Source organism: Sinocyclocheilus anshuiensis, unplaced genomic scaffold (genome assembly GCF_001515605.1).
Source record: "Sinocyclocheilus anshuiensis isolate Anshui unplaced genomic scaffold, SAMN03320099.WGS_v1.1 scaffold621, whole genome shotgun sequence".
Lineage (NCBI taxonomy): Eukaryota > Metazoa > Chordata > Actinopteri > Cypriniformes > Cyprinidae > Sinocyclocheilus > Sinocyclocheilus anshuiensis.
In genome coordinates, this window is record NW_015537952.1 from 180,203 (window position 1) to 198,804 (window position 18,602).

The 18,602-nt window shown below is 35.4% G+C and overlaps 1 protein-coding gene across 1 annotated transcript in view; it reads right to left on the reverse strand.

Annotated features, from left to right (window-relative positions):
* Positions 1-18,602, reverse strand: part of LOC107664610 (adenylate cyclase type 2-like) — a 147,939-nt gene continuing 129,337 nt past the window's right edge. Inside the window, exons 10-24 of the mRNA XM_016455228.1 lie at positions 15,394-15,570; positions 14,375-14,418; positions 14,028-14,108; positions 13,861-13,930; positions 13,561-13,658; positions 13,197-13,281; positions 10,180-10,317; positions 8,920-9,039; positions 7,630-7,814; positions 6,656-6,740; positions 6,357-6,515; positions 5,753-5,899; positions 5,364-5,484; positions 4,970-5,193; positions 1-385 (exon numbers count right to left, since the gene is read on the reverse strand). Coding sequence (XP_016310714.1) covers positions 233-385; positions 4,970-5,193; positions 5,364-5,484; positions 5,753-5,899; positions 6,357-6,515; positions 6,656-6,740; positions 7,630-7,814; positions 8,920-9,039; positions 10,180-10,317; positions 13,197-13,281; positions 13,561-13,658; positions 13,861-13,930; positions 14,028-14,108; positions 14,375-14,418; positions 15,394-15,570 — 1,887 coding nt within the window. The 3' untranslated portion in view covers positions 1-232. The remainder of the gene's footprint in view (positions 386-4,969; positions 5,194-5,363; positions 5,485-5,752; positions 5,900-6,356; positions 6,516-6,655; positions 6,741-7,629; positions 7,815-8,919; positions 9,040-10,179; positions 10,318-13,196; positions 13,282-13,560; positions 13,659-13,860; positions 13,931-14,027; positions 14,109-14,374; positions 14,419-15,393; positions 15,571-18,602) is intronic.

The window sequence follows — 18,602 nt, forward strand, 5'->3', positions numbered from 1 at the left end:
ATTAAAACATCAAAACACTTTTTGTTGTATTTGATTTTCATACAAAATAATTGCTACCATAATTACAGTAGTACCCTGTGCACAAACCCTGCCTATGAGATACAGTAGAAATGGTATCACTTTCAATACATCCAATACTCCGTGCATCTAAACTAGGCACAGTTATTTACAAATGTCTCTTTTATTCCCGTTTGTGGATGTTTGCAGTTCATTGCACATTTGTTGCTATGATTCATGGCATTACATTCCCCTGGGATAAAGACCGGCTCATCTCAGTATGGACGAAGTATGTTTTGAGCTCTCCTTTCCCTTTTACATTTATAATTCCTCTGCATGTGCACATGTAGCCTAATGTCTGCAAGATACGACTCGTCTCTTCTGTAACCTGCAGACACACACAAAGGAATTAAATAATTCATTACATTTATATAGCGCTTTTCTAGGCACTCAAAGCGCTTTACATTGTCAGGGGGTATCTCCTCGTCCACCACCAGTGTGCAGCATCCACCTGGATGATGCGACGGCAGCCATAGTGCGCCAGAATGCCCACCACACACCAGCTTATTGGTGGAGGGGAGACAGATTAAATGGATTAATGAGTCACTGTACTGCACGTTGTTCAAAGCATGAGCATTCTCCTAACTAGAATGCCACTGGTTTTACACAGTTACTTTTATTGTAATCAAACATCTCGTAAAAGGATTTGAGGCAATTTAAACATTTAAAAACAATAAAGAAGCAAACAATGGTTCTTTACAGTTAATAATAATAACAATAATAAATATAGCTGCAAGCAGCAATTAAGGGGCCAAGCACAACACAGGCAAAATGAGGAGTGAAGCATGGCATGGAGCATCAGACCAACTGCAACAATGAGTAATTAAAGCCATTTTAGGATGATTTTAGTAAAAATGGCTGAAAAATCATAAATATAATCACTAGTAATATGATTTTCTGGTTTATGACAGGAAGTTCGGCCGATTATGGCATAATTGGTATAAATGTTCTCGGTATGATCCAAGGAATCTATCAAGACCAGTCACATGACAATAGACAAAAATCTTTGAAAGCTATTAGCATTTTTTTAAATTTCATTATAATTTTTGACCACAAGCTGACATCAAACTTTTTGAGTATACCTTCAGAGCATGGTGCTGAAAAAAACATATCGAGTTTTGCAGCAATACGTTCATAAAATGTTACATTTTGAAACTAAATTCAAAATGGCCGACACCCAACATAGGAAAATTGGGTATCTTTCGACTCGGCATGCTGTTCTGAATCTAAATAGACAAGTCTTGTGATTTTTGGCAAAAGCGTTCAGAAGTTATAAGCAAAAATTACCATTTGTCATACCTCCAGACCACTAGTGAAACTGTGCAAGTAACCTCAGGTCATGATTATCATAAGACACACCAGGTTAGGTCTGGATATGACAAAGCGTTGGAGAGATATAGCCCCATTTCCGATTTGCTGAGCTTTTCATCTAATTCGTTTACACGGTTTTTGAGAATGGATGGGGGTATCAAACAGCTTTTGATAACTTTTTGCCAGCATGGTCTGAAGATGATCTGAGACAATTTTAGTGAAAATCAGACAAACAAACCATCTAGGACAAGTTCGAAAATGTAGGTTTTTCGATCTATTAAAAATTGTGAAAAGTCTTGACCAGTAGAATTTTACATTTTGGTGTCCATTCAACTCGGCATGAGCCAAGGAATCGGAGGAACATTTTTTTTTTTTTTTTTCTAGACCTTACGGTTGAAAAGTTATTAGCATAAACATGAGTGCAAATTTGGACAAATGGTGGCACTAAAGAGTTTGAATAAGGGACACCAAATTTGCTGTGGTTAATGTTGAGACTGTCATCTATCAGTGACAAACTTCATAACTTTCCTGCAAGTGGTTCTATGGGCTGCATGGGCTGGCATAGACTTCCAGAGCGGAAGAAGAAGAAGAAGCACTTTAAGGCATTTAAGCGCATATGAAAAAATATATTACATTATTTAGTATCACTGACCTACAGAATCCAGAGAATTGTACTGCATGTGCTCATCCAGTTTTGTGAAGTTTTGAGTTTTGACTTTATAGGCTTTGGGGGTATATTTGGCCACACCCATTTTCTAAATGACCGTTATAGCTATCCAAAGGGGAAAGTTCAACATTTTTTGATAATTATTGACTTAGAGAGTCCAGAGAACGGTACTGCAGATTTATTTATTTTTTTTGAGGTTAAGTGTAAAACCTACAGTAGTTCGCAAAAGTATTTTTTTTTTAATAATGTCAAATATTTAAAGAAGAATTAGATTGACAGCAGTGGTCCTAGAGGCAAAGTTGTTCAGAATGAGGAGATCGATCATACGATGTGAAGATCTAGTGTATACGTGAATATATGAACATTTTCTGCAATTTGAGGTAATTTACCATATAAATATAGTTTTTTTGAAGCCTTTTTAACTATTATATTGCCACCTGTGGTCCGATCTGCATGAAACTTTGCGTGCTTGTTCAGAATCACCTGTCGCATGTGCTCACCTAGTTTCGTGAAGTTTTGAGTTTTCATTTAGGCTTTATAGGCTTTTGGGTATATTTGGACACACCCCTTTTCTAAAAGACCCTGTTATAGATACCCAAATGGTAAAGTTCAACATTTCTTTTTTTTCGGTTGAAAAGTTATTAGCATAAACATGAGTGCAAATTTGGACAAATGGTGGCACTAAAGAGTTTGAATAAGGGACACCAAATTTGCTGTGGTTAATGTTGAGACTGTCATCTATCAGTGACAAACTTCATAACTTTCCTGCAAGTGGTTCTATGGGCTGCATGGGCTGGCATAGACTTCCAGAGCGGAAGAAGAAGAAGAAGCACTTTAAGGCATTTAAGCGCATATGAAAAAATATATTACATTATTTAGCAAGCCTGTAACCACCTAAATCAATGATTTTGGCAAATCCAGGTAATTTACCATAGGAAAAAAAATATGATTTCTAACGTTTATGCTGTTATAGCGCCACCTATAGTCGAATTTCTATAAAACTTTGCATGCTTGTTTAGAACCATCTATCACATGTGCTCACCTAGTTTCATGAAGTTTTGAATTTTCATTTAGGTTATATAGGCTTTTGGGCATATTTGGCCACACTCCTTTTAAAAACGACCCTCTTATAGCTAAACAAAGTGTAAAGTTGAACCTTGACAGCAGTGGTCCTAGAGGCAAAGTTGTTCAGAATGAGGAGATCGATCATACGATGTGAAGATCTAGTGTATGTGTAAATGTAAGAAAATGTTCTGCAATTTGAGGTAATTCACCATAGAAATACAGTGTTTTTGAAGCATTTTTAACTATTATAGCGCCACCTGTGGTCCGAGCTCCATAAAACTTAGCATGCTTGTTTAAAATCAGATTGGGTTCACCTAGTTTCGCTAAGTTTTGAGTTTTCATTTAGGCTTTATCCACCTTTTTCTTCAACGCGGAAGTAAGCCTATGGGTGAGACTTCCGGTTCATTAGCTTCATAACTTTCCTGCAAGTGGTTCTATGGGCTGCATGGGCTGGCATAGACTTCCAGAGCGGAAGAAGAAGAAGAAGCACTTTAAGGCATTTAAGCGCATATGAAAAAATATATTACATTATTTAGCAAGCCTGTAACCACCTAAATCAATGATTTTGGCAAATCCAGGTAATTTACCATAGGAAAAAAAATATGATTTCTAACGTTTATGCTGTTATAGCGCCACCTATAGTCGAATTTCTATAAAACTTTGCATGCTTGTTTAGAACCATCTATCACATGTGCTCACCTAGTTTCATGAAGTTTTGAATTTTCATTTAGGTTATATAGGCTTTTGGGCATATTTGGCCACACTCCTTTTAAAAACGACCCTCTTATAGCTAAACAAAGTGTAAAGTTGAACCTTTATAAGACACACCAACTTTCAATATCAAGCAGCAAAACGAACTGTTTTGTTCAGCTAAAAATAGCTGGACGGAGTGGACGCAGATGAGACCGGAAGCCAGACCCATAGAATTTACAAATGGCCACGCCCATTTTTACGACAAGAAAAAGGTGGATAAGGCTTTCGGGTATATTTGGACACACCCCTTTTCTAAACGACTCCGTTATAGCTAACCAAAGGATAAAGTTCAACTTTTTTTTTTGATAATTATTGACGTAAAGAGTCCAGAGAATTGTACTGAAGTAGTTTTTTCGAGATCGATTATCCAATATCCAATTGTTTACGCCCTTGAAAAAATGTGATATCACCCCCCCAGTGGCCGATTTCTTTCAAATTTCTCACAGACCTTTAGGGCCATGAGTCAAACACACACACTGAGTTTCATTCCGATCGACCTCCATTAATGTTGTCTAATAGGTGCTCAAAATTCATTTTTTGAGATACGCAAATTTCCTTATAGACACTTGTAGCACTTTGGACCAAGACACTGCATACCAATTTTCATGTTAATAGGACAAATGGTTGCATAGTTATAGCCATTTTTATGTTTTTCCCTGTCATAGTGCCAGCAAGTGGCCAAGCTCCGCAATTTTTTTTTTCATGTGACCTCAGATTAAGATCTTACATAACTTTTCTGAGTTTGGCGAAGATGTGTGATTCCGTTCAAAAGTTATAGCCATTTTAGTAAAAGTGGCCCCCTACCCCTTTTTAACATTTTGGCGTCCCTATGTGATAGTGAGTCGAAAGTTGTTTTTTTTTTATAATTATTGATATTCACTCTCCAGAGAATCTTTCTACACTGGTTTGGTTCCAAACAGGTGAAAAACTTAGGACTAGTTCGCAAAAGTAGGCAGTGTGAGTACTACAATCCCTCCCAAGTTTCAAGTCTCTACAATTTACGGTTTGGTCTGCCCGATCAGTTTTATGTGGAGATTGATGATCCTAGGCCATTGTAACAATTACAATGGCCTTTGGTGCTTGGCCCCTAATAATAATAATAATAATAAATCTTACCTGTATTTTGCCCAGCACTCCTGTGCTGTCCATTCTGCTTGCTACATTCACTGTGTTGCCCCAGATGTCATACTGGGGCTTCTGAGCTCCAATCACCCCAGCTATCACGGGTCCATGATTAATACCTGCAGATGGTGATATACAGGTTATTGTAATATGCCAAATTTCATGTATTGCTGTCCAATTGAAATTAAGATACAGTATTATTATATAAAAAATAAAATCTTTATTCGAAGGGTAGAGGTGGACCACCAAAATTTTACAAGAATTAAAAGAAAATGATTTTAGATTAATAAAAGTACACAGAGTCAAATAAATAAATAAATAATTAGGATGCAAACTGCAGCTGATTCACATGAAAGATTTGTAAAATTTCACAGATGACTGATTGCACACATTTCTGATACCTGTATATATTCTGGTCCTGGTGTGGCATTAAGCCCAGTGGCTGCCATATATGTGCTTCCAATGGTCTTTATCTTCTCCACTCCACTAAACTTTGGCTTAGAGAGCAACTACACAGGAAAGACAACATAACCATAGCAAAGTTAACATCAAACAACCATCAAAACTGCTTTGTGAAAAAGGATTGCACCATGGTAATAACATTTATTTTGGACATAATAAGATGAATTTCATGGGCTAATACAATTCCATAGCAAGCAAGCAGAATTTGCACACTACAGTAAGTTCAAAGTACACTTCAATATGAAAAAAGTTAAAGGGTAAAAAAGGAAACAACTTTTTTTTTTCTACAAAGTACCCAAAGAAGCAATACGTTACCTCATCAAAGTCTGCAATGATTTCGTTGAGTAGTCTGAGGCACTCAAGTCCCTCCTTGTTTACATCTGATTCTGTGTAGAACTCTTTGAAGTCCGGAATAGAAGCAAACATCACACACACCAGGTCATATGATTGGTGATACAGATCCTGTCATTCACAGAGAAAAGGAAACTCAGCCATGCATATCCAAGGACTGACTTTCGAACAGACAGCATTATTTAAAAGTCATAATCTCAAAAGATTTTTTTTTTCAAAGCTATAATTTAAACAGAAGAAAACAACAACTGTCAGTTGTCAAGCACTTCCAAGCATCTCAATTCAAGTTATTGCTAGATGTGCTTTTAATCTCATTACCTATAGTCCTTCAAGTACAAAAAGTTTGTCTGTGCTGATTAAGTATATACTTTTAAGTATGATGTAAGCCAGTATGAAGGTATGAAGACAAAATTTGTAGTGCAAGAGTCTCTTTTCTGAATATATACCACAGTATTGTGGTTACTTTGAAGTATGGAAGCTCATACTATTTTAACCATGTGAATTTGGGGTGCATACAAATTGCAGTATAGGCTAGATCTTTAGTTGGTCTTTCTATCTACATTCTTACCTCGTTCTTCCAGTTCCTGGCCAGAAAGTGCTCTGCTACATGGGCTGGCAGAACGTTTTCCAGCAGAACACGATTAAGATTCTCCATGGTTTCTATCTCCTCACATTCTTTCTTGAACTTGTTCTTCCACAGGAAATCCAACCTACAGTAATATTCATTCTGTTACAAGAGGACACAGAGGTAAAGAGACTGGAGGTCACAGCGCTATTTCAGTTATAATCACCATACAGAGCAAATCTATAAATCTATTATAATCTATAAATGAGCAACTGTAATTTGGCTTTAAAAAGATATCTCACCTGTCTAGCTAGAACAAGCAGGGTGATGAAGAATATAAAGAGAGACACAGAGCCCATAGTTTTCAAGTCTTTTAGAACTCCTGGCCTTGTTTTGATGAGAGACAGAGAGAGATATAAGACTTGTCAGCATCACTACATAAGTTTGTAACAAATCATGTCATCTGTACGCAGGATGGCTAGCAGACCATGTCCACCCCAGCTGTCAATTAGCAGGAAGTGACTGTGCTGGTTCAGTGATTTATTTTCAACATCCAACTCTGATTTCTAGAACAAAATCTGTAATCTTCAGGAAACTGTTGTGCATGAAGCGAATCCAAATGTTCTTTTGTTGTGCTAGTTTTGGGATAAATGAGCCAAACATAGCAAGAGTTTTTGTATTATTGTATTTATTGTTTGACACTAAATATCCTGTCATCATATAAATATGCACATGGTTACCTTTGATTACCATATGAAAGCAGATTTGACTAGCTACACCATACGTTTACTGTTAATTTACTTATTTTGTATTTTTTGCATTTTGTATTGTTTTTGTTTTTTAGATTTAATGTTGAAGTTGATACAATATATGGCCAGAAGTATGTAGACACTCACTTCTGTTTATAGGGGCCATTAAATCCAGTGATGTACTTTGCACATTGTGGCAACAGTTTGTGGAGAGCTGTTTTCTGTTCCAGCATGATAATGACCACACAAAGTACGATCCTAAAGAAATGGTTCACCGAGTCTGGTGTGGACATGACTAACTTAAAAAAATAAATAAATAAAAAAAAACATTTAAATGCTGACTGCAAAATGTTTTTGTCCGAAAATCTATGCAGCCATGTTTCAGTTGCCTTACCAGAGGAATGGAAGTTGTTATATTTAGAAGTACAGGAAGGACAAACTTTCTATTAATGTCAATGCCCAACCACATATTAGTGCATTGCTCCCTACATAATTCTGACCATATAGTGTAGATAACAAGTTCTCACCTATCCAGGATCTCGGTTTTGTAGAGGAATTTACTGTACTCATCCAGCAGAAATGCGTGTGTTTGAAGTATGATGACGCTGTAGAGCACCACGGCTGTTAGCATGATGAGCATCTTCAGCTCATAGTTGATCCTCAGAAACACTGAGCAGGAAATCAGGCCCAGAATACAGCTATAGATAAAATACTAATGGCAGAAAAACACGGAAATCATAAATATTGTACTGTGACTGAGAAAACTCCACTTATGTTCTTACTAAACAAACTATAATTGAATCAATGGTGATAAGACATACATGGATCAAAAACAATATCAGTCAGATATTCTATATCTACTAAAAAGCTATGCAACTTGTTAAACTTTGAATTGTGTTCAATGACTTTTCTTCAGGCTGAACTGCATTTATCTGGCAAATTTTTATTTCTGTATGTATTACCACTAAAACATCTTTCCAAAGGTTATGAAACAAAATTAAAGGAGAAAAAGCAAGATAATGTTGCACATTGCAAATATTTCAGCATTGTGTAATTAGGTAATTAAATCCCTATTTGAAAAACTGTATTAAGCTGCATAAATCATGAAATCATAATCCTATAACAACAACATCCGTGTTGATAAAGAGTTCAGATGTGCAAAATGACCATCACACTGAATAGTTTTTCATGAAGTTAGAAAAAATAGCTATTGATAAATTGATGCTATATTGTATAATGCATTGAGTATATGTTCAAGAAAACTCTTCGCCTGAAATGCATTTGTTAACAGTAATTCCACATAGGTTCCAATAGTATTTTTTTTTTTATATATTAAAATATGAACTACCTCATTGCACAAAATCACAAATGAGTCCTTTGTAGTTAATTACTTGCTATTATTATTTCAGCAGAAAATGAAGCATCCCATTTTCAGCATACTGTATTTTAAATATAATTTTGTAAATATTATAATTTACACAATTTACACAGCAAGAAATTTGCTAGAAATAAAAGCAGTTGAAAGTGAGAGGACATTTCTGTTTTTGCTGTTTCTAATGAATGCTATTTCATGTTACGTATAATGCTGGTCAAAAGTCAAAGAAAGGACACATACTATTTCCACATTTAATCTTCACATATACAGTATGAAGGTCCATCTGAAGAGCTTTTTGATTTTATAAAAAATAGCAAAAAAACATTCAATTTATAAAATAAATTATGTTTTTCTAGACCTATTCAGTCTTCATTGGACTCAGTGTGCAGCCAGCTACCTTTTCTGTTTATAAAAAAGACAAACAGCAATATAGTTAACTCACAGGAAGGTAGAATGTGTTATTGTCCAGGTAAGATATAGGATGTCCATCAGGCTGAAGAAGTGTCTCATTTGATGCATTATAAACAGCATCTGTGGATGTTAGGTTGTCCTCTACAAAGAACTGCAAGAGATGAATAAAATGTTTTTTGTTTTTTTTAAGAAATGCACAGAGAGAGAGAGAGAGAGAGAGAGAGAGAGAGAGAGAGAGAGAGAGAGAGAGAGAGATATTTGTTCAAGCAGATGATCATGCAATAGATTATGCAATTAAGTTACATCACAATGACATTCTATTCTTTAAATTATTTATTTTATTTATTTATTTAGTCATTTAGCAGATGCTTTTATCCAAAGCGACTTACAAATGAGGACAATAAAAGCAGTCAAAACTAACAAAAGAGCAACAATATATAAGTGCAAATGACAAGTCTCGGTTAGCCTAACGCAGTACACGTAGCAAGGTGTGTGTGTATATATATATATATATATATATATATATATATATAGTTTAGAGACTTCTGCCTCAGAGAGTGGAGAAAAGGATGAAAACGAGTGTATGTTTGCTGGTAAGATGAGTTTGACAGTTTGTGGTGTTGCAAATTGTGCACCGAGGTTTGTAATTTTATGAATGAAGAATGTGGCAAAGTCGTCAGCTGTTAGAGTTGATGAAGGAGGGGGAGGAGGAGGACAAAGGAGGGAGGAAAATGTTTTAAAGAGCATGCGAGAGTTAGGCGAATTGTTAATTTTGTTGTGATAGTATGTCCTTTTAGCAGTGGAGGCATTAGCAGAGAATGAAGAGAGAAGTGATCGATATACATTAAGGTCAGTAGGATTTTGTGATTTGCGCCATACTCTTTCTGCAGCTCTGAGCTTAGAACGATACTCACAAATTATATGTACACTGTATGTACAATTCTCACACGGTTGGTGAGAATCCTAATTAGATTTTTTTTTTTTTTTAAATGACAGAAAAATATAAGATTGAAATCGACAAATTTGTTTCATGTTTGTTTACAAACAGTGACATATGCCACAAGTGGAATGGCCAAATCTGAAGGCCAAACAGCCCTCTGCAGCCAGGGCACAGATGGACACAAATCTCTGCCAAGAAACTCTGCAATAACGCATGTCAGACTACTGTGGTCAAGGCCCGTAATGTAATGTGTGTGTGATCCAATTAGGGAACATCTCAGTGTCTTATTTGTATGACCATAAGCACAAAGGTTTTCATATTAAATGTCCTGGATCATTGTGGTTGACATACCATATTGAAGATGGCCATGATCAGGATGAGGACTGTGGTTGCCATGGTGATGGTGATGCGTGGCCAGGGCTTGTTAGCGATGAATTCTGAGGATCTAAGGATCCAGAGCCAAGATGTGGAGGCCGTCTTATCGCAATGCTATTGTTGGTCAACATGAATAAAAAAAATTAAAAAAATTAAAAAATGCAGATAAAATCAGTAAAATCTTTTATTAATAGAATTAAAAAGATGAACAGAAATTGTCTCTAAACTAATTTGTCTTCAGTATAATTTATTATAATAAAATCATATATTAAATATGCAATAGACAGGGGTGCACATAAGTGGCAAGCAGGTGCGCATGCGCGACCAAAATAAAAAATGCACTGTGTAAATAAGTTCTGACAGTGCATTTGCGTACAGACATGGTTGACAGCTGTTAATGCACAATTACCATTTTAGATCGACAAACTGTAATACTGTACAAGATTTCTATTCAAACTGAATAGATAAATTAATCTAGGCTACCCGCTGCCGTTTTCAAAGCACAATGCAAAACTGTGACATTTCATTCACTGATGCTCTTCAGTCGGCAGCGCTAAACGCGGAAGCGCATATACTTACTTGCCGGCAAACCGCCAAAATAAAAGCCTTCTGGTTTGAAGTTTGAAAATGATGAAACTTCATCTTTAAAAAAGAAGTAAATATTAGCATTTTATTTTTAAGTTTACTATAAAATTGTTGTATTTGTATTTAATACTCCCATTTTATTTTAAAATATAATAGTATTATGACACTTTATTTAATCATTAAAAAAAAAAACGAAATAAAATGCAACAATATTATCACTACGATTAATACATTTTTTTATAGTTGTATTTAATGGGTTACACTATGTGCAGTGTGAGGACCAAACCAAATCTCCAGGTTCTCTTATGAGAACCAGGCTGAAAAACGTATGTGCACCCCTGGCAATAGAACATATATTACATTAGTGTAATGCTGAATGATGTGGTTGGTTGGATGAATTGTATTGTGATATGCCTTGGGAACTCTGCATAACACATTCTCATCAGACTGTCATCACAAGGTCATGGTGGAGAACAAACACATGATTCACTTCATTTCACGCACCAGTTTTCTTTTCTTGTACATTTGGGAAATCTTACTGTGGTCGATGCTTTCGAAAATAATAAATAAAGCTACCTAAGAGCTGAGTCAAAATAACTATCACAGTATTAAACAAGCATAAGACCTTCCAACATTTACACAATGAACATGACCTTAGCACCAACCTGAAAACATCAATTCTAAACTCTGTTATAATTTGTTACTTCTTTATACTGTAAGAACAAAGATCAATTAGATTTTAATGGAAGATTGTCAGTGATTATGTATAATATATAAATCATGATATATTGTTAGTGATTATGTATAATATATAATCATGATATATATCTAGATTCTTTCATCTAGTCCTTGCACTCTCAACAGATGAGGAATTTAGCAGTGACATATATTTGCGTTCTACACCAGTTATTCTCAACTGGTGGGTTGTGACAGCATGTTGTGGACGTATTGGCAGTAGCAAGTCTCGGTACTTGCTCTGCAGCAGCGTAGCAGATCTATTCCGTCTAGACCAAATGCATTAACATTGTCATGTACATTACCATGCCAATCCCTCCAAGGGTTGTCATGACAGAAATGTATTTATCAAGTTTTAAAAGGGAGGAGAAAATGCTTCCCATATTTTTTCTTCTTCACTAAAGGCAGTAACTCCAAAAAATAAAAAATAAAATAAAAATTAAGGCAAAAGAAAATACAATCCATTAAACTACATTAATCGCCGTTTACATTTTTGTCCAAAGTAAAATAGGGTCAAAACCACTGCTCTACCCTTGTTGTGAAAAAGAAGTGTTTAATTGTGCTGAATCTACATGCACTTGGTTTTGTCATGGCCATGACATATAAACCTGTGGGTTAATATGTCATGAAAATATGTTGTGGCCACAAGATATTAAATTGCGGAAATGTCATAATATGTTGAGGCCATGACATACAGTATTAACTAGTGGCGGCCATGAGATCATTTTGTCGAGGTAAAGGCATCCTTATGTCATGGCCACACAATGTACAGTATAGACAGGATTCAAATGAAGTTTATTGCCAATAAATGTCAAAAGAATACGTACATAAAATAATATAAGCGTACAAGAAAACATTTTCATCCATCCCATCCCACTTTTTAAATCCATTCACTGATTGTTTCTTTTTTATTTAATATGTGTATATTATTATAATATTATTATTAAGTTCATTGTTATGTCCCCTTCATGTTATATATCTCTTTATTTAATTAATGTTCTGTATTATTATATTACTTAAAGTAGCTACCATATGTTTTGTAAATACTGTAAATGCCCAACAATCATGCTTATAAAGTAAATACTGTATTTCTATAGGCGTATAGTCTGTGCCAGTATGTAACGATAAATAAGTGTCTATTTTCTTTCAAATCTCATCCCAAAGTCTTTTAAATTCATTCACTGGTATTTACTGTTTTTTTTTTTTTTGTGTATATATTTATTTTATTTTTTCGCTTAATTTCATGTATCTCTTTACCCAGTTAACATTCTGTATTACATATTCGGCCTGCTTACAGTACCATATAGCCATATGTTTTGTAAATACAGCAAATGCTTATCAGTCATACCAGTCAAGTTCCTATAAGACTATTTCTGTGGACCTTAGGGTCGAAACGTTGTGTTTATTTTAATATATTGATCTTTGGGAGCAGCAGTGGCAGTGTGCCGATTTTTGTTTACTTATAGTGAAGCACTTCATTTGATCAAGCACCTGCCTAAAGTTTCTGTATGTGTGCATATTATATATTTTTTCTTCCAAAATAACAAATGGCAATGTAATGTAATGTACCAAACTTCAAGTAGGAATTGTCTTGTTTGAAATGAATGATTGGCTTTTGCTAAAATAGTGTTAAATTATTTTGAAAGTAAACACTAGATTCCATTGGCACTTACCAAAAAATGTCCAATGAAGCAAATGAGCAGAACCACAGACAGAATTAAGAAAGACATTCCAAATGATATTCCCAATATTGCAGTTCTGAAATAGACAGAAAGCACATGGTGTCTTAAATCACAAACGGAAGAAAGTGAGAACAGGTGTTCTCGCTCACAAATTCATCCTGACATCTCCAGTTCACAACAGTGAAGACTTAAATAGAGACCTTTTGTAATAGAAATAAACATAAGTCAGTAGAAGTTAAGAATTCTATGTTAAAATATTTCTATTTGGATACAGATTGCATTGTTTAAATCCTTCTATTACATTTCTTGTGTTGTCATGCACTGTGAAACAGGTACAGAAGATGAACAAACTTACTTTGGCAGAACCAGGATCTGCACAATGAAAATGCAGATGAATATCAAGCAGGCACAGGTGACATAATATTTGAAGGCCGGCAGGGTCGTTGCTCTATACTGCAGGGAAAGGACATACTGTTCTCATACAGGATCTAACAATTTGGTCTTTTTTTTATTTAGTTGACTGATTCGTCTTGTCTTATCGTGGGTGACAACAAACAGGTTTATATTTCAATTATTGATATGGTGACATATTATTAATAAACTATGGATGACTCTAGTTCAAATTAACATTAGCTTACAAAGTATCAGTGCTTACCTCTTTTTCCAATGTTTTATTGTGGAAAAACAAAGATATTCTCTGAATGTCCTCTGATTTGAGCCATTGTCTATGGAAAAAAAGATACGGATAGATAAAACCAACCAACACAGAACTGGAACATTAAACATAATGGGCAAATAAAGCAGAGATATGAGGTGACCTACTTTTGAGAACTGATCCCATCAAAAGTTCGAATCATCCTCTCATTGAGTTCCTCCTCAAAACGTTTCTTCTGAGATTTTATTCTGAGGAGTACATTGACATATTAATGACTCTATCTAGAAGGCTCTTTGGCATACATTCATAAACATGAAATATCTTTACCATTTCAATTCATTCTATACATATTCATCCTACTGTATGTATTTAAATACTATGTTTATTACAAAAAGGTCAAAACTAGGATCACTAGGATTTAGAACAGATGAAATACGTCAACTACTGTAACATAACTTCCCTTTAGTATGCTCAATGTTACTGCTGGAAAAAAAATATACAGAAGTTAAATCACCTCTCTGAACGCCTCTGAAAGTGGTACTGGCCCATGGGCACATCCTGTTAATAAGAAAAGAGTAGGTGGTGAGTAATTTTAGCAGCAGAGACATCTAAAAAAAAAGTCACAAGAACAAAAGCTGTTCATATATGTTTTTGTAATATTTTTTAAAATACATTTATATTTATTTATATGATATCAACCTGTATTGACAGGTTTTAGGATGGATATACATGTACATGACATACAGTGGAGATCAAAATTATAGAACAACCTACAATTTCCTAAATTTCAAGGTCACTGCTAAGTCCTGTTTGAAGTTATCCTAACAGGAGTAGAAGGACAGTTTTTTTAATTGAAATTCTCTGGTTATTTTGTACAAATATTAGTAGAACAGTGGAATACCCACAGCTAATATTCCTATTACATAAAGAATAACAATATTTCTGCAAAGTATTTATAGATTGCTCTCTAATTTTGATCTCCACTGTATGTCCAAAAATGTATGACACAAACATAAACACATTTGTATGGGCTATATATATATATAATGTTAATATATAACATTTTTCTAATTTCTAATAGGTTTCATATGTTTTTACTTCATGTGACAATCTATTTCATATATGGAAGCGTAATATATGTACATATATTACATTTGCATATGGGACTCGTGGGTCTTGAACTGGAAATGGATGAAACTAACTATATAAGTACATCGCTACAATAGTACTTTTATTTATTTATTTTTGTTATTAACATTAAAGGCTGATTTACCTCACTTGTATATTAATTTTACCAAGTGTTTACCAAGAAGGAATCTTCTGCTGCTATTTATTAATCCTCAAAAGTGTCAATTGGTCATTTGTAATATATTTTTAATATTAATTTAAGGACATTTTTATTTACTTTTGTACATTAAGCAGTTTAACTTCTCCACTCTAAAATCTAGGCCATGAAAAAAAAGGAGAAAAAAAAAGAGAGGACAGTTGAGAACCACTATTGTAGAGTTCATGGTGTCTCATGGGAAAGCTCACAGCAGTGTTGATTTTTCCGTTCTCATTGGTCATGCTGTCTCTGTGGTGAAGGTTGGCGAAAGGCTTGGCTGCACCCCATGATTCCAGGTATCTGGTCATCCTCACTGAAGCTCTCATTTTAGCCCCATCCATGGTGTGTCTAGGTCTGTAGTGATGCTGAGGACTTTTTCTCTCTGCCTAAAAAAAAAAAAAGTCCGCAGTCTAGACAAACTTCACTTAACCTACTCAGCTGCATTTTGTAAGTACTTTGGACAACTTAGCAACATGATATATATTGCCACAAGATTTTATAATGACAGCAGCATCGGCAATAATGGCTAGGTTTTGAAAGAATGCTTTAGACTTGAAAGAAACAACAGCGACTGTTTATTTGTTCTTCATACCTTTGGGTTGATCACTAAGTAGGTTACAGCTCCATGCTCTTTTAGATAAGGATCACGTTCCTGGCCATCTCCATCTTCAACCTTATATGCCCCATTCAAGTGCTCAAGAGTCACTGAGGTGATGTGGACTCGGCTATTCATCAAGAACTTGCAATTACTATCGTTTTTCTCAAAAGATTCTTAACAATTTCACATCTTCTACAAACTGAAAATGATTATGAATAGCTGTAATAAAAAAATTAAGCATACAATTAAATAAAAACCCCACAATCGCTTACCCAGGTACACCACCTGCTTCCATGTGATTGGCTAAAGTTACATCATGTGACCAGACATCATATTGCCATTTCTGGAGGCCAATCACACCACAGAGAACGTTTCCAGAGTGAACACCCACTCGCATGTTAATATCCACTACTGTGGCGTCTCGCACTTTCCTATAAAGAAAAGGAAGGAAATAACAACACATCCCATCACACATCAGAGCATCGATTTAACCTTATACCATAACACGATTAGAAACACATTTAGACGAGACATGGCTTTGACCTTTTAAAAGGCTTGACCTTTTGAATGTTGTTTTTGTCACTCCAATTCACAAGTTGCAAGAGATGCATCAGTGAGCATGGTGACCATGATCCTGATAAAAATTAATAATTTACTCATCCTGTTGCTCTAAACCCATGACTTTCTTTCTTCCTTAGAGCATAAAATAAGACACTTAACACAATGTCATAGCTGCTCTTTTCCATACAACGTATTTGAGCAGGATTTCGAGTTCCAAAAAAGCACGATAAAAGTAGCACCATAGCACAACAAAAGTAGGCCCTGTGTTTCTTATGCTATATTATGACTTCTGATGCCATACAATTGCATCATGTGGGGACAAAATTTACATTTACTCATATCTCTAATCTTTCTTTAGCACATTCTAAACTGCAGTTTTGTGATCAGTCACAAGTGATTTGTAAGTGGGATTTTAGTAGTTTAAGGCCTGGTTTCACAGACAGGGCTTAGACTAAACCAGGATTAGGCCATAGCTCAATTAAGACATTTAAGTTATTTTTTTAAATGTGCCTTATCAACTAAATGCGCCCCAGAGACAGATCCCCTGTGAAGACAACCATTGGCACAAGACCACCGGAAACAGACCCCTGCACCTGTGTTGCAGCCTGGAATTAAACCACACCATGCTCGTTTCGTCAGTCCAGGGGAGAACTGTCCCCCCGACTGAGCCTGGTCTCTCCCAAGGTTTTTTCTCCATTTCTGTCACCGATGTAGTTTTGGTTCCTTGCCACTGTTGCCTTTGGCTTGCTTAGTTGGGGACGCTTGACTGATTGCACAGACACTATTGGAAGAGAGCTGAACTGGGTGAGGACATCACTGAATCAACAATGAACTGACTTTAGCTGGACAAATGACTCAGTTTGTTAATGATGCAAGAAAACAATAACAATGTTCCTGTTTAACACTGTAAAGCTGCTTTGACACAGCCAGTATTGTATAAAGCGCTTTATAAATAAAGGTGACTTGACTTAGAAAAAACATTACTGGTGTGCATCTTGAGACAAAACAACGGCACTGATGTATATTTTAAGATCAGTCAGTGCAAGTTTCTTTCAGTTGAAACAGCTCAGACTTACATTTTAGTCTGGGACTAGGCTTAAGCCTTGTCTGTGAAACCGGGGGTATGAGTTACAACAGAGAGTAAGATCTATAGCGAAACTGATCTGAACTTAACAGATCCTGATCAATATGCAATATGATTTTATTTAAAAATGTTCTCAGCAGTGAGAACATTATTCAAAATTTCTACTTTTGGTTTCCAGTTTCCACAGTAAAAGGCTTTAGAAAAATTTACAATTTTCTCTTTTTTTTTTTTTATTCCATTTTTGTGTGAATTATTCATTTTATAAAATGGTGCTGATCTATAAAACATTTATTGGCACTTGGTTTAAAATGAAAACTCTAGTGTTTCTACACTGTGGCTTGAGTACTCAAAAAATACAATATAGCATTTAATTTTTTTTCAGTTGATTATACGTTATTATACGACACTGTGATTGCGGCGAGTTTCCTTGCAATCCTTTAACAGGAATTTACGGAATTTACACCAACACCACAATTTGCCAGCAACTACTAATAGAGAGATTTGATTCTTCCAGGCTTCTGCGGCTTCTGCAGAGATAAGAGAAAGACAGCTCTCTCGTCTAGACTCAGCACCAGTCATTTTCCACAGTCTGACCTCTGAGGCCTCCGACTCATTATTGGGATGGCCAGGTATCATGTCCTTCACAGCAGTACTGTAATCAGTAAATCAGTAATCAGCCCCTCTGCACGGAGGATTATAGGACTGGAATAGAAGCTTTGCTGCTGGACTGACTCTGCCTAAATTCTATCACAGAAACAGCAAGTGAGCAAACAGTTTGCTTAAATCCTGTCTGTTTATTGATTAATAAATGCTCTTAATTTTGTGCAAACTGAAGTTACATGTAAATAGAAACAGAATGACGTATGAATGAATTTACATTATATATTTTGTAATCTCCTGTGGTAATGTGCAATAAAGCCAGGTGTTCACAGTGTTGTTCTTTAGAGACAAAGCGTGAACAGGTCTGCAGAATATATACTAATTATGAACCTAGGACAGATGTTTTCAAGCTAATCAGAGGCAAAGAATCTTTCAGCTAAGATCTAAAAGAAACAACAGATGTACAAGCTCTTTGGAAATGTGCAGTTTGACAGATGTTTAGACTGGTGGTTCTCAATTGATTTTGCTGCAGAACCCAGATTGTAGACCCTAAGTACCAAAATTGTTTATTGTGG